The 11,477-nt window shown below is 52.9% G+C and overlaps 5 protein-coding genes across 5 annotated transcripts; 2 read left to right on the top strand and 3 right to left on the bottom strand.

The window, feature by feature from the left end:
* Positions 1 to 154: 154 nt before the first annotated feature.
* On the top strand, positions 155 to 1,415 carry PV05_07513 (uncharacterized protein; the record flags this gene model as incomplete). The annotated part of the gene is made up of 5 exons (XM_013460342.1): positions 155 to 391; positions 446 to 658; positions 708 to 815; positions 871 to 1,065; positions 1,116 to 1,415. 5 exons carry the CDS (start codon positions 155 to 157, stop codon positions 1,413 to 1,415), a joined length of 1,053 nt encoding a protein of 350 aa, XP_013315796.1.
* PV05_07512 (uncharacterized protein) lies at positions 594 to 3,931 on the bottom strand. The gene is made up of 7 exons (XM_013460341.1): positions 3,797 to 3,931; positions 3,715 to 3,742; positions 3,362 to 3,659; positions 2,777 to 3,309; positions 2,463 to 2,723; positions 2,136 to 2,408; positions 594 to 2,081 (listed from the first exon to the last, which is right to left on the bottom strand). Exons 1-7 carry the CDS (start codon positions 3,862 to 3,864, stop codon positions 1,464 to 1,466), a joined length of 2,079 nt encoding a protein of 692 aa, XP_013315795.1. The 5' UTR covers positions 3,865 to 3,931; the 3' UTR covers positions 594 to 1,463.
* Positions 3,932 to 4,288: 357 nt separating this feature from the next.
* On the bottom strand, positions 4,289 to 5,650 carry PV05_07511 (uncharacterized protein; the record flags this gene model as incomplete). Its single annotated transcript, XM_013460340.1, has 7 exons — positions 4,289 to 4,456; positions 4,512 to 4,575; positions 4,624 to 4,701; positions 4,753 to 4,923; positions 5,045 to 5,100; positions 5,148 to 5,262; positions 5,313 to 5,650. 7 exons carry the CDS (start codon positions 5,648 to 5,650, stop codon positions 4,289 to 4,291), a joined length of 990 nt encoding a protein of 329 aa, XP_013315794.1.
* Positions 5,651 to 5,964: 314 nt separating this feature from the next.
* Positions 5,965 to 7,842, top strand: PV05_07510 (uncharacterized protein; the record flags this gene model as incomplete). Its single annotated transcript, XM_013460339.1, has 5 exons — positions 5,965 to 6,152; positions 6,215 to 6,635; positions 6,695 to 6,903; positions 6,983 to 7,234; positions 7,338 to 7,842. 5 exons carry the CDS (start codon positions 5,965 to 5,967, stop codon positions 7,633 to 7,635), a joined length of 1,368 nt encoding a protein of 455 aa, XP_013315793.1. The 3' UTR covers positions 7,636 to 7,842.
* Positions 7,624 to 11,391, bottom strand: PV05_07509 (uncharacterized protein). The gene is made up of 3 exons (XM_013460338.1): positions 11,053 to 11,391; positions 9,497 to 10,943; positions 7,624 to 9,428 (listed from the first exon to the last, which is right to left on the bottom strand). Exons 1-3 carry the CDS (start codon positions 11,160 to 11,162, stop codon positions 7,821 to 7,823), a joined length of 3,165 nt encoding a protein of 1,054 aa, XP_013315792.1. The 5' UTR covers positions 11,163 to 11,391; the 3' UTR covers positions 7,624 to 7,820.
* Positions 11,392 to 11,477: the final 86 nt, after the last annotated feature.

The following is an 11,477-nucleotide window of genomic DNA, read 5'->3' as shown; positions in this document are numbered from 1 at the left end:
CATGCAACTCGCCGGGCTCGCCGGGGGCATATATCTGACAACACCGAATCGCCCTAAAGGGTTAATGTTCAGGTTCAATTTCAAGGCAGAATACCAAAGCCTTAGCCGCAATCGCCCGAGAACACTGTATTGAGGGCAAGAAACTTCCAACACGATGGCAACTGAAACAACCACTCAAGCTGCCGAGCAGGCCTTCATATCAATCAAGCCCACACCAACATGGGTACCGTTGAAGATTGAAGGGACTGTCCCAGATCCATACACTGTGTCCAACTTCAATCTCCGCGTCACTCCTCTTCATCCCACCTTTGCTTGCGAGCTTGAAGGTGTGGACTGGACCCAACCCATTTCACCAGAACTCTACCAGGAAATTCGCAAAGTTGTTGACAAGGTACGTTCCCACAAAGGAGCATAGTCCAGGGTGTTTGGAGCTGAGCATGTCTAGTATGGCGTGGTGGTTTGTCGGCAGACCAATTTGACCGACGAAGCTCATATCAAGTTCTCCAGCTATTTCGGAGAGCTTGACGACGTTCGTCCTTACCAGAAAGCCGGTCGCGTTCATCGTTTGCCCTACCCGGAGCTCTTTGATGCTGGCAACATCGATCCACTTACAGGCGAAGTTGCCCCTTTGACAGCTGCACAAGTCATCGGAAACAAGGTACGATCGCAATAGCCGAGGAGTATTGGTGGCTTCTGACCTGGACCAGGCCAATGAGATGTTCCACACAGACTCCTCCTTCAATGGTCGACGTGCAGGCCATTCGCTATTGTTAGCGCACAAGATTCCCCCGCAAGGCACTGGTGGGCACACGGAGGTACGTCTCCGAGTGTTGGGCGCGGAGCTTGTAGCTGACACCTGAGACAATCTAGTTTGCAGATTCTCGAACCGCGTACGACGATCTGCCCGAAGATATGAAGAAAAAACTGGAGGGCCTCGTAGCTGCGCATTCTCTGTTCCATTCTCGAAAGAAAGCAGTCCCGGAATATTTCAAGGACACTGACCCGGAAAAACTGCCCTTGAGTCGACACCGACTTGCCCAACAGCACGAGTGGAGCGGTAGAATGGTGAGTAGTCAATCCCTGGTATCGGTTATCTCGCTCTGATGTTCATTCAGAATCTGTACATTGCTTCATATGTCCATCATATCGAGGGAAAGGATCGAGAAGAAAGTACGGCTCTAATCGATGAGCTGCTTGCTCACGTTTCGCAGCCCAAGTACAGGTATACCGCCGAATGGGTTCAAAACGGTGACATGATCATTTGGGATAACACTGCAGTCCTTCATCGGGCTACTGGTGGCTCGTATGAAGGGATATATCCTCGAGATATGAGACGGACAACTGTGAAAGACATGGGTAGCACGAGATTTGGTCTCAATGGCGATGGAGCAGACTGGCGGGTCGGCTTGCCATAGACAGTTAATTTCTGCTTGCGCAGACATGGTCATTTATAGCTCGAACACTCAGATCCACGGAACTCCGGGATCGCCTGTATTCGCCTGGAAGTAGCTGTCCCAACTGTCCAAAGTTGCAAAGATATCGTAGTTGAACGTCGATTCGACTGTCTGGCCACCCATTTCGGAGACGCCCGACTCTGGAAGCTGACCCAGGTTTGCAACATCAGCATCAGTGTGTGGGAAAAAGTTGTCAAAGGTCCCTTCAGGAAGTTGTCCAATATTGTTCTGAGGAGAAAAGCTGGAACGCAGGAGTATCGACGTTACAGAATTCACCACGGTGTCCAGATCGTCAGCAATGCGACGGGCCGCGCGGAGAACCTGTGCCAGCTCTTTCAACATTTCCACGGCAGTGTGGAAACTCTTGCTAAAGATTGCATGACGGTCTTGCAAGCCGATCGTGGTCAAATCTCGACACAGTAGGGTCGCCAGTATCAGAATTGCCCCTCCAAGGGTCGTTGCAAGGTGGAATCGAAAGGAGCTAGGCTGATTGATCTCGAGACGGTGTTCTTCCAGTCGCCGAACGATATTTGTGGCCAAGTTTCCGCACAGCAGTCCAACGGTCGCATTATAACTTAGCGATACCATCTCGCGACGGTGGAGGAGAAGCCGGAGATGAAAGAGGCGCTGTTTCGAGGTACTTGTCAGTGGACTTCCCCGACACGGTGTATGCAGACTTACAGTATCCACCAAAAGCTGCTGGCGGCGATGTCGTTGTGTGAGTGGAATCTGACTTGGCAACAACGGGATCTTGGGCAGCGTGTTTTCCAGCCAATGCCTGATCTTTGCATCAAGAATAGCAACAGCCTCAGTACTGAATGTGTCGCCGTTAGCTGCAAACATGGTGTCCCAAACGTCACCAGCAAGCTTCCCAAACTCAGCCATGCAGATGAGGTACATAATGGCCGACCTGTCGGGATCTGAAGGCGGTAGCGGGTGACCTGGGCTGAGTGCCTACTCAAATCGTCAAAATAGAGCACGGTGCAACATGATGAAAGGTTCACTAGCCTTGTCGTGAAGCCAGGCAGGCTTCTCCACGCGGATGTCTGAATCTCTGATACCATATGGTCGACCACAGCTTAGGGCGATGCGCCTATCCACAAAGTACACGGTCCAGAAGACACGTTGGCGCATGTGAATGGAGAAAGGGTCACAACGTTGATCCCAACGAGGCTGATTGTGGAGACCAAATTGGAAAGAGAGCCTACAGGCGATGCCAATGGCATTGTAGGCTGCACTTGACTTGTCGGCATGCATTAAATAGAACGCCTGTTTGAACATTAGCACTGACCTTGTTCAGCAGAGGAGAAGAACAGCTAGACCTCATAGATCAGAAACTGTATGAGACATAAATCCGCCTGCCCACTCAGTTTACGCTTGCCTAGCAAGCTATCTGCTGCTAGAAACCAGTTCCACCCAGGACACGGTAGTGGTTGTTGCACCGGTTCGACATTGCGGAGGATATCTGCACAGGCGAATATGATATAGTTCAAGGCTAAGAAGCAGATATCGTCACCGCGGGCAAAGATACATCGTCTGAGCTTTTTATTGCTTTGTCTGAAGGCCGCCTCGTTGACGCAGGAGTGACACGGATTGATGTCCTCAAAGAAGAAGTCGATATATTCGCTGTAATCCCGAGGGCTGGGAAATGGAAGGAACCGTGACCCGACTCGAAGTCCGCGTACTGGCTCGCTTAAAGCAATGGAAGGAGATGTGATCTGTTGGTCTTGCGACTCGTGTTGGCTCGAAACTGAAAGCCGGGCGGTCCGTGTTGAGTCCTGGAGACCAAGCTGGGCCTTAACTGACTCCAGATTTGCATTCAATGCCGACAAAGGCGCCTCGAAGGTAGTATCACCTACCAATCGGCAAGTTTAGATTTCTGAATGCTAACTAGTGACAACACTTGCCTTGAAAATCCTCAGTTGCTTCTGGAGGAGCCTCGGATGAAGCATTCGACCGGAAAGTGTCGTCGCCCCTTGCAGAGAGAAGAGCATCGAGCTTTGCTTCTAGTCTGCCCAGTCGGGCTTCCACGGAGCTCGAGGACGACCGTTGTAATTGAAGAGCAGGTGAGGGTGATTGGCGCGTCGAGCGTAAGATCTGATTGCCCGTGGGTTGCTCGATGGTCACATTTCCTCCTGCGTTGTGGCCAAAATGACACGGCTGACCTCTCAAGGTACAGCGCTGGCAAGGAAATGCCCCAGAGCACTGTGAACATCAGGGTTGGAAGTGAACCGTATGTATGGGACAAATAGAATCCCACCTTCAGCTTGCGCTGGCGACACTGGACACTGGGCAATTCGTCAGCTACAGTCACCGAGTTTGAAGAGAGTATTTGACCTCACCAAGCTTGCGAAACATACTTGCCACGCAGGCGCTTAGACTGGACTGTATTGGAATCGTCTTGAGGCATGGTTATGTTGAAGACAGCAAACGGTGATGGGCAAGGCCATGATGAGGGTAGTCGAAGTGAAATTGCTACGTACAACTAAGTTTAGATACCTAGGTACGCTGGCGGCATGAAGTCTTGGAGTGTACTCGGCAAGTCTAAGCCACCTAGGGAGCCAACTTAGGGGGTTCATCGGCGGGTGAGGCGGGATCTCTAGGCCTTGGCACCATTAACTGGAAACGATTTAGGCTGCGCGTTATGGGCACTTGCTCGGCATTGTCGGCTGCTCCACACCTATCAGGTAACTAAGTTAGCACCTTCTCGCCATTGTCATCCTCTCCTTCGCCATACGATTAGGCATATCATGATCAAGCATCCCGCAGCGTCTACATTGAAGTACAAGTATCAGGTAAGCTGATAATGGCTGATTCATCTTCCCATCCGTTCTCTACAGAGAATTTTCCATCGCGAAGATCTCGCGCAGACCTTCCGACATATTCTGCAAGACAAATTCATTCGTCCGAGGCAATGGTCGTCTGAAATCTCCTCCAAGCTTGACATTTGCCGATTCTGTTCTCGCATGGATATCCATGGCCGATTTGATACCGAGAAAGCCCTGATCATGGTCAGCTTTTGGACCAAATCTCATTTGACCCAGCACTTGGACCAACCACTCGGTTGATATGAGAGTCCGCCATCGTCACCAAGTCCTGCAATTGCTGTGCTTCTCGAAACCTGATTCCACCGTCAGCATCGCGTTGGGCCGTAAGTGGAAACACGTACTTGTCAAAGTCCCCAGACTCGATTGCTTCAGTTGCCAATCGGAACAGCTTCATGCAAACTTTCGGGTACAGGTTCGCTCTGAGAATGTCAGCTACTCTGTTCCCAGCCGACTGTCATCTTGCTACGTACCGGCCCCCAATGCATCCATGCTGTCTAGCAACCAGCGCGGGGAGCATATAATCGGTGGACCCGGGCAAGACCAGAAAAGGCGACGTATGTCTGCTTCGATATTCTGCAGAATTGACATGCAGTGCCACCCGATGGCCCCTGGAGATGTTAAAGCAGGTAAGCTTCACGCCACTATCAGACACTCAGTCATTAAAGGCTCTCTATGGAACACGATCGTGGCACAAACACAATGTTCTGGTGTTCCCTACACGATCAGTTCTCAGCTCCCTCACAGTGAGCCTGCAGAACTTACGAAATGTCGATGAGGAAATCAGCATCCAGGTCGATTCCTCCGGATGCAAAGGGAATCTGCATCATGATTGTCAGCGTGTTTCACGACGGGAACTACAACTCACATTGTATAGCAGGACCGGGACGGGGCTGGCATCAGCAACGGCAATGAAGAACTCTTTCAGGGCTTGCTTGTCCTTCCCGAAAACGAAGGAATAATACCCCGGTGCAACGACAATTCTGGCTTGGATGTCAGTTGTCTGAGCGCGCATCAGCGTGATCTGGCGTACACAGCGTGAGCTCCCTCGGCAGCGGCGTCTTTGGCGGCCTCAATTGTCTCTCTAAAACTGCCCGCACCCACGCCGGCAATGATGGGCACATCAGTTTCGAGATCATTTTGTCTCAGGACCTCTTTGGCACCCTTGACCAGTGCACTTTTCTCGGACCTGGAAAGCAAATTTCCCTCCCCTAGGGTGCCACTCAATATGAGCCCGACTCCTGCTTGCGCCAACCTGAGGACACCAGCACGAAACGCCTCCAGCTCAAGGTCTTGCCGGATGTCATTGCTAAAAGGCGTCAACACCGGGGCATACACTCCAGGTCGGAGGATCTTTACACCTTTGCCCATCTTGCCGGTTGTCTAGATTCTGTTCTGTACATCCAGCATCTCGCTCCACTAGATCATGGGATCACAACATTACAGGTCTTGTCAACAAAAGCCCTTTACCGAGATTTCCGTGGAAGGCCAATAATCTTCTCCGCACAGTGCTGGTTAGCGATGCTGGTGTCCCGAGATCTCCAAGCTCATTCCGAAAGAACTTCCGAGGACGGCCAAACCCGTCGATACCAGAACCTTGACCTTACATGTGAAAGGGGCAGGCCGAAGACCAGAGATACATGACTCCCAAGACGGCGCCAGTCTATCTCATCTGGCCACCAAACATGACAGCTACCGACCCAACAATAACATCTTTTACCGTCAGGGATTTGAGATGGCCTACTTCGCTCGAGAACATTGGTTCGGATCCCATGAATCTGGCTGGCGAGAATGCTCTGGGCTATCTCCAGTATGAGACTGACACCGGGTTATTCGGCACTGGATGGTCTTTCAGCAATGGCCAAGGCAACGAGTGAGTTTGGATTTTGTCTCCTCTGCCCGATATTACTTAGCCGTCTCATGCAATTTCTCCAGCGTGCTGTGTACAGCCATACGAAGTCTAGCGCCGCGGTTGGTTGGACGGAAATTATCAAGCCTAACCTCGAACATGGGCGATACCCAGCGGAAGATGGTGTCTGGCCAGATTCGCTTCATGTCGCCCGAGCGAGGAGTGCTTCAGCTTGCAACGTGCGCGGTGTTGAACGCCATCTGGGACCTCTGGGCCAAGAGCGAAGGGAAGCCGTTGTGGAGACTGGTTTGCGATCTCTCTCCGGAAGAGACTGTCCGCTGTATCGATTTCCGATACCTCACCGACGCTCTTACTCGCCAAGAGGTCCTGCAGATGTTGAAGCGTCTGGAAGCGTCCAAAGCCGACCGCTTGAAGTTGGCGCTGCAGAACAAAGCAGTTCCAGCGTACAACACATCTGCAGGCTGGTTGGGCCATTCAGATGACAAGGTGCGTTGTGGTCTGCTTTCGGCCCGGCATAAGGGGCGGCAATTTGACGTTACAGGCAGGTTCGCGAACTTCTCCAGTCAGCGAAGGCCCAAGGGTTCAAACACTTCAAGTTAAAGGCGGGACTTGGCCTGGAAGCGGACCTCAGACGGCTGGGATTAGTGAGAGAAGTCGCGGGCCAGGATGCAGTTCTCATGGTCGACGTCAATCAGCTGTGGGATGTCGACGAGGCAATCGAGTACATGAAGAACCTCGCACATCTCAATCTCTGGTAAGCAGGGCAAGAAGAAAAAGCCAAAAATAAATTGGCCCGTACGGTGATGTAGGTAGCTAACGGGCAGCATCGACAGGTTCGTCGAGGAGCCAACCTCTCCGGACGACATACTGGGCCATGCCAAGATCCGCAAGGCTCTGAAACCGTATGGCATCGGCGTCGCCACGGGAGAACATATCAACAACCGCGTCATGTTCAAACAACTGCTCCAAGCAGAGGCCACAGACGCCGTCCAGCTTGACGCACTGCGGCTCTGCAGCGTCAATGAGATCCTGAGCGTGCTGTTGCTCAGTGCCAAGTTCGGAGTCCCCGTCGTGCCTCATTCCGGGTGAGTCAAAAATCCCCTCCCCCAAACCCCATGTCTTCCTTGTATTATCGATCTCGTAAGATTGAGAAATTCCTTGATGTCCCGGCTGACAGACAGTCCGAAGCGGGGCCGGGATGGTGGAGCTGTGCTCGCATATTAGCACCATCGACTTTGTGGCGGTCTCGGGCCAGACCAGCATTCTCGAGTATACCGACCACCTTCACGAAGCATTTGAAGCGCCTGCTCAAATCACACCAGACGGCTACCATGTCAGTCCCACGCAGGCAGGATATTCATGCGATGTGAAACCAGACGAGTTCGAGAAGTACGAGTGTCCGACGGGCAGCTTCTGGCAATCTCCTCAGGGGAAGATGATGCTCGCTGATCCGTGGCGCGGAGTTCCTGGCGAGCAAAGCTCGTAAACTTTGGACCACGACTACGACCGCGACCATGAAGCCGAGATTGCTGGGGTTTGCATTTCCCTTTCTTCTGGGGGAGAAATCCCATCCATTGTTTAGGGGTGCCTCATAAAAGCCGTTCCTTGCTTACTCTCTAGCTGAGAAGAACATCGTGACACAGCGGCGGGGTGTCATTCGATGAGTAAAAATCAGGACAAAGACCAATTTCCACCCCAGACCTTCCCACCCATTGCGGTCTGCAAGCCTCCGATGAACAACGTCTTGCTGCTCGCATCGTACGTGCTATTGCCCACCGTCTTCCCATTGATCTTGACCACATTACTCGGCGGCGCCCTCTGCACACCAAGAATCGTGATGTTCGCCAACGGCAGATCCAAGCCCGTATACCCACCACTGACCGCGACGTTCAACGAGCCCATGGCCGCGCTCATGCTGACGAATTTCGTCGCGTTGGGCTTCAAACTCTCCCCGTCGTCAAGGTACAACGTCCCCGTGGCCGTGCCGTCCACGCCGGGCGCCACTATGATCGACCACGACGTGTTTCTCGCTTCCCTCGTCGTCATGGCCATCTGCTGCGTTGCCAGAATCGCCCCGCCGCGGATGTACACCGGGATATGACCGAGCGGCGCATCGATCGTGGTGTTCTTGCTCGACGGCACACTCACCGGTGTCTTGTTGTACCAATCATAGTACACGTCGGTGCCCTCGACGAGACCCGGGAAAACACCATTCACCGACGTATCGCCCTGGGTCAGGACCGGAACCACCAAAATCGAAGGTCCCAGGAAGAACTGCCGATCCGCGCTGGCCAGCGAGGGATCGTTGGGGAATTCCCACGCCAGAGCGCGCATGACGGTGTCACCGTTGACATGCGCGTTGTAGAACAACGTGTACAAGTACGGCAGGAGCTGGAAGCGCACGGCCATGGCCGTCTTGGTCGCGTCGATCACACTGCTCCACACGTATGCTTCTTGCGAGTTTGCCGACAGCACGTTGTGGTTGCGGTAGAAAGGGAAGAAGGCGCTCAATTGCATCCAGCGGTTACACAGTTCTTCGTCGCTGTTGCCATTAAACCCGCACGTGTCGACGCCGAACATGGGGATCCCAAAGAGACTGAAGCTCAGAGCCTGCGGGATCGAGAAGTACATGTAGTAGAACTTGGATTCGTTGTCGCCGCCCCAATGCCCTGCCACGGTCCCCGAGCCGGCGAATGTCGAGCGGCCGATGATGAAGGGCCGTTTCCCTGGTCTGGCCGCCAGGAGCGCAGCGTATGTCGCTTGCAGGATTTGATGGCCGAAAAGGTTGTGCACGTCGTATTCCATGATCCCGTTGTGGTGCGTTGCGTTCGGCGACACGGCGTGCACGGCCAGATCGCCTTGGACATGGTTGATAACGTACGGCGGGTGGTTGACGTTGCGTATACCTGGCGTAGGCGTGGTACGCAGATAGCTCGTCGAGGTGGACGACGATGATGCACTCGCCGTCGTGCTCGAAGCCGTTGAAGTGGCGTCTGCCTGGGACTGTGATGCAGACGCAGCAGATGCGGCCTGCGTGGCGTTCGTCAGGTTGAAGCCCTCTGGGTAACCGTAGATGACGTTTCCTGGCTCGCCCGATAGCAAAAACGGTGGATGAACAGGGTTCAGTGACAGATTGCCCGAGCCGCAGCTACCGACACAAAAGGACGAGACTTCGCTCATGTCGATCCAGGCACCGTCAATGGGGATCTTCTGGTAATACGCGACCATCTGATTCTTCCACCACGTCTTGGCTGAGCTGGTGAGCCAATCAGGGAAAACCTGCAGGCAGATAGTCAGACGGTCGTGCCAGCATGCACAGGACTTTTGATAGAAATAGGGAAACTTACTGTGTATCCAGGCCAAACCTCACCAATGTACAATGACCCATCAGGGTTGAGAAGATACGAATTAGTGTCATTGCCGTCATTGAAGGTTGGGTACGCATCACTTGCGTTACTGGGATCGGGTGCATAGATAGCACTGTCAATGATAGGTACATAGTGTTGACCTCTGTCATGGAGTCTTTGCAGGAAAGCCTTGCCTTCAGAGTAGTTGAAACGAACAGGGTCGTTGGCGAAGTCTCGATACTGGAACATGTAGTCGATATCGTTCCAAATTGTCTCCAGGGGAATCTCGAACTTGGCATAATTGTTCACCACATCCTCTGTGACGGTCCAGTTTTCGTAGCCCCATCGGCACTGATGGAAACCGAAGCCCCAATAGTTTTGAAGCACTGGCTTTCCGATGACATTGAGGTACTGATGAGTGACATCCGGCTGTGTCGGTCCTGAAAAGAAATACAGGTCGATGTTGCCGCCCAGTGTCCGCCATGTGACATTGGTGGCGCGCATCAGGACTTCCATGCCATGAGCATTTCGGAAGTATAGGCCATGTGTAGAAGAGGTATAGTTAGCTGTAGCTTTTGTGGTATCAAGCTGTTCTGTCACGAGTGTCGTGCTACTGTCGTTGCCGACCTCGAAATACTTGGTTTGCATGTAGAATGGATGGCTTCCATAGATGTTCATGTCAATCGGGTCGCCCGCGTCTGCAGCATAAATCGTCCGTGTGAGGTTATTGCCCAGTCGCAAGCCATGAATGACTTCGCCGAGTCCATAAAGGTTGTAGTTCTCTTCTTGGTGCGTCACCAACTCAATGAACTGATTCTCAAAGACCAACTTGGATCCGGTCGTGGAGAAAAGCACGTCACCAGTGCTGTTCCGGGTGACATTGAAACCAAAGCCAGCCCTTGCCGTATTGGCCCAAGAAAAAGTCAAGTCGCTAGTAGTCATCTTGCCACTCTCATGGCTCGGAGCTGGCACGTAGTCTGTGGAGAGGAAGTACCAGCTCCGGTTCTGAGCAGTAACATGAGAGGGGCGGATATTGATATGAAGGCGGGCGTCGGTCTGATACTCAACCGTCAAGTCCAAGTCGTGGACATCTGTGCCATAGACATTGCAAGCAGGACCAGCCAGGGTCAGGTGAGCGGTCAAGCCAGTTGATGAAGTCTTAACAGCACTCGCATTGTATCCGGGGCACTCGGCTTGGGCGTCGGCTGCAGTTGGATCGTAGACATTTGGCAGGAGAGACGCTCCTTCGTCGGCACTCGACGGCACGGTGAATTGTGCCGCGAATGAGGTCGTCGATGAAGCACGGGAAGCCGCTGTTGACGCTTGAGGTACCCCAAGGCAAGGCGCAAGGAACAAGCTCGACAACAGACCAGCAGTCTTCATCATGACGGAGTTGGTAGAGCGAAGCCGCTCGTCAAGACCCAGCGGATGAATAATAGGTTCGAGACTGGAAAGAAAGCTGTGAGATGCCAGTTCCAAGGAGATCCCATGGGGAAAAGCACATTGGATTTTAAAGGATGAAGCCTCCGAGCCTTTGACGACTGTGGACGACTTACCATGATGACACGAACAAGTTTCTGCGGAGAATGTCACCGCTCGCCAGGAAAACCACGAGACAGCCTAAAGCGATGACCCCGGCCATCACAAAGCGATTGCTGAGCTTCATGACTGGTTCATGCCCCTCAGGCACAGATTTTCCATGTAACGTTCTAGACAAGGAGAGCCAGCGGTATCCCTCTTCGGGCAGCTTCAGGTGCCATCTGAGTGCCACCGATTGGAGCACCTCAAGACCTTGATCGACGACGTAGCAAAGTGGGCTCGTTGTCGAATGAAGAATGGTTCCCTAGGTAGACTTGGAGGAGTGGGAGGAGAAGCGTGGAGGAACTACGAGCAAGAGTGGTTTGAGGCTGGTGGGCGTGATTTCGCGGGGAAGCAAAGGATCATCGCTCGCTTCGATGTACAAGTACTTGCTTGACTCGTA

This window comes from Exophiala xenobiotica (genome assembly GCF_000835505.1).
Source record: "Exophiala xenobiotica strain CBS 118157 unplaced genomic scaffold supercont1.4, whole genome shotgun sequence".
In the NCBI taxonomy this organism is placed as follows: domain Eukaryota; kingdom Fungi; phylum Ascomycota; class Eurotiomycetes; order Chaetothyriales; family Herpotrichiellaceae; genus Exophiala; species Exophiala xenobiotica.
This window is presented reverse-complemented; position numbering and strand designations above follow the sequence as displayed.

Excerpts from the sequence above, each read along its gene's own strand:
- PV05_07512 (XM_013460341.1), bottom strand. The coding sequence starts at position 3,864 with ATGCCTCAAGACGATTCCAATACAGTCCAGTCTAAGCGCCTGCGTGGC. Across the intron at positions 3,660-3,714 it reads GTCGCCAGCGCAAGCTGAAG|TGCTCTGGGGCATTTCCTTG; the intron begins GTGGGATTCTAT and ends TGATGTTCACAG. Across the intron at positions 3,310-3,361 it reads AGCAACTGAGGATTTTCAAG|GTGATACTACCTTCGAGGCG; the intron begins GCAAGTGTTGTC and ends GCCGATTGGTAG.
- PV05_07509 (XM_013460338.1), bottom strand. The coding sequence starts at position 11,162 with ATGAAGCTCAGCAATCGCTTTGTGATGGCCGGGGTCATCGCTTTAGGC. Across the intron at positions 10,944-11,052 it reads AACTTGTTCGTGTCATCATG|TCTCGAACCTATTATTCATC; the intron begins GTAAGTCGTCCA and ends CTTTCTTTCCAG. Across the intron at positions 9,429-9,496 it reads AGGTTTGGCCTGGATACACA|GTTTTCCCTGATTGGCTCAC; the intron begins GTAAGTTTCCCT and ends ATCTGCCTGCAG.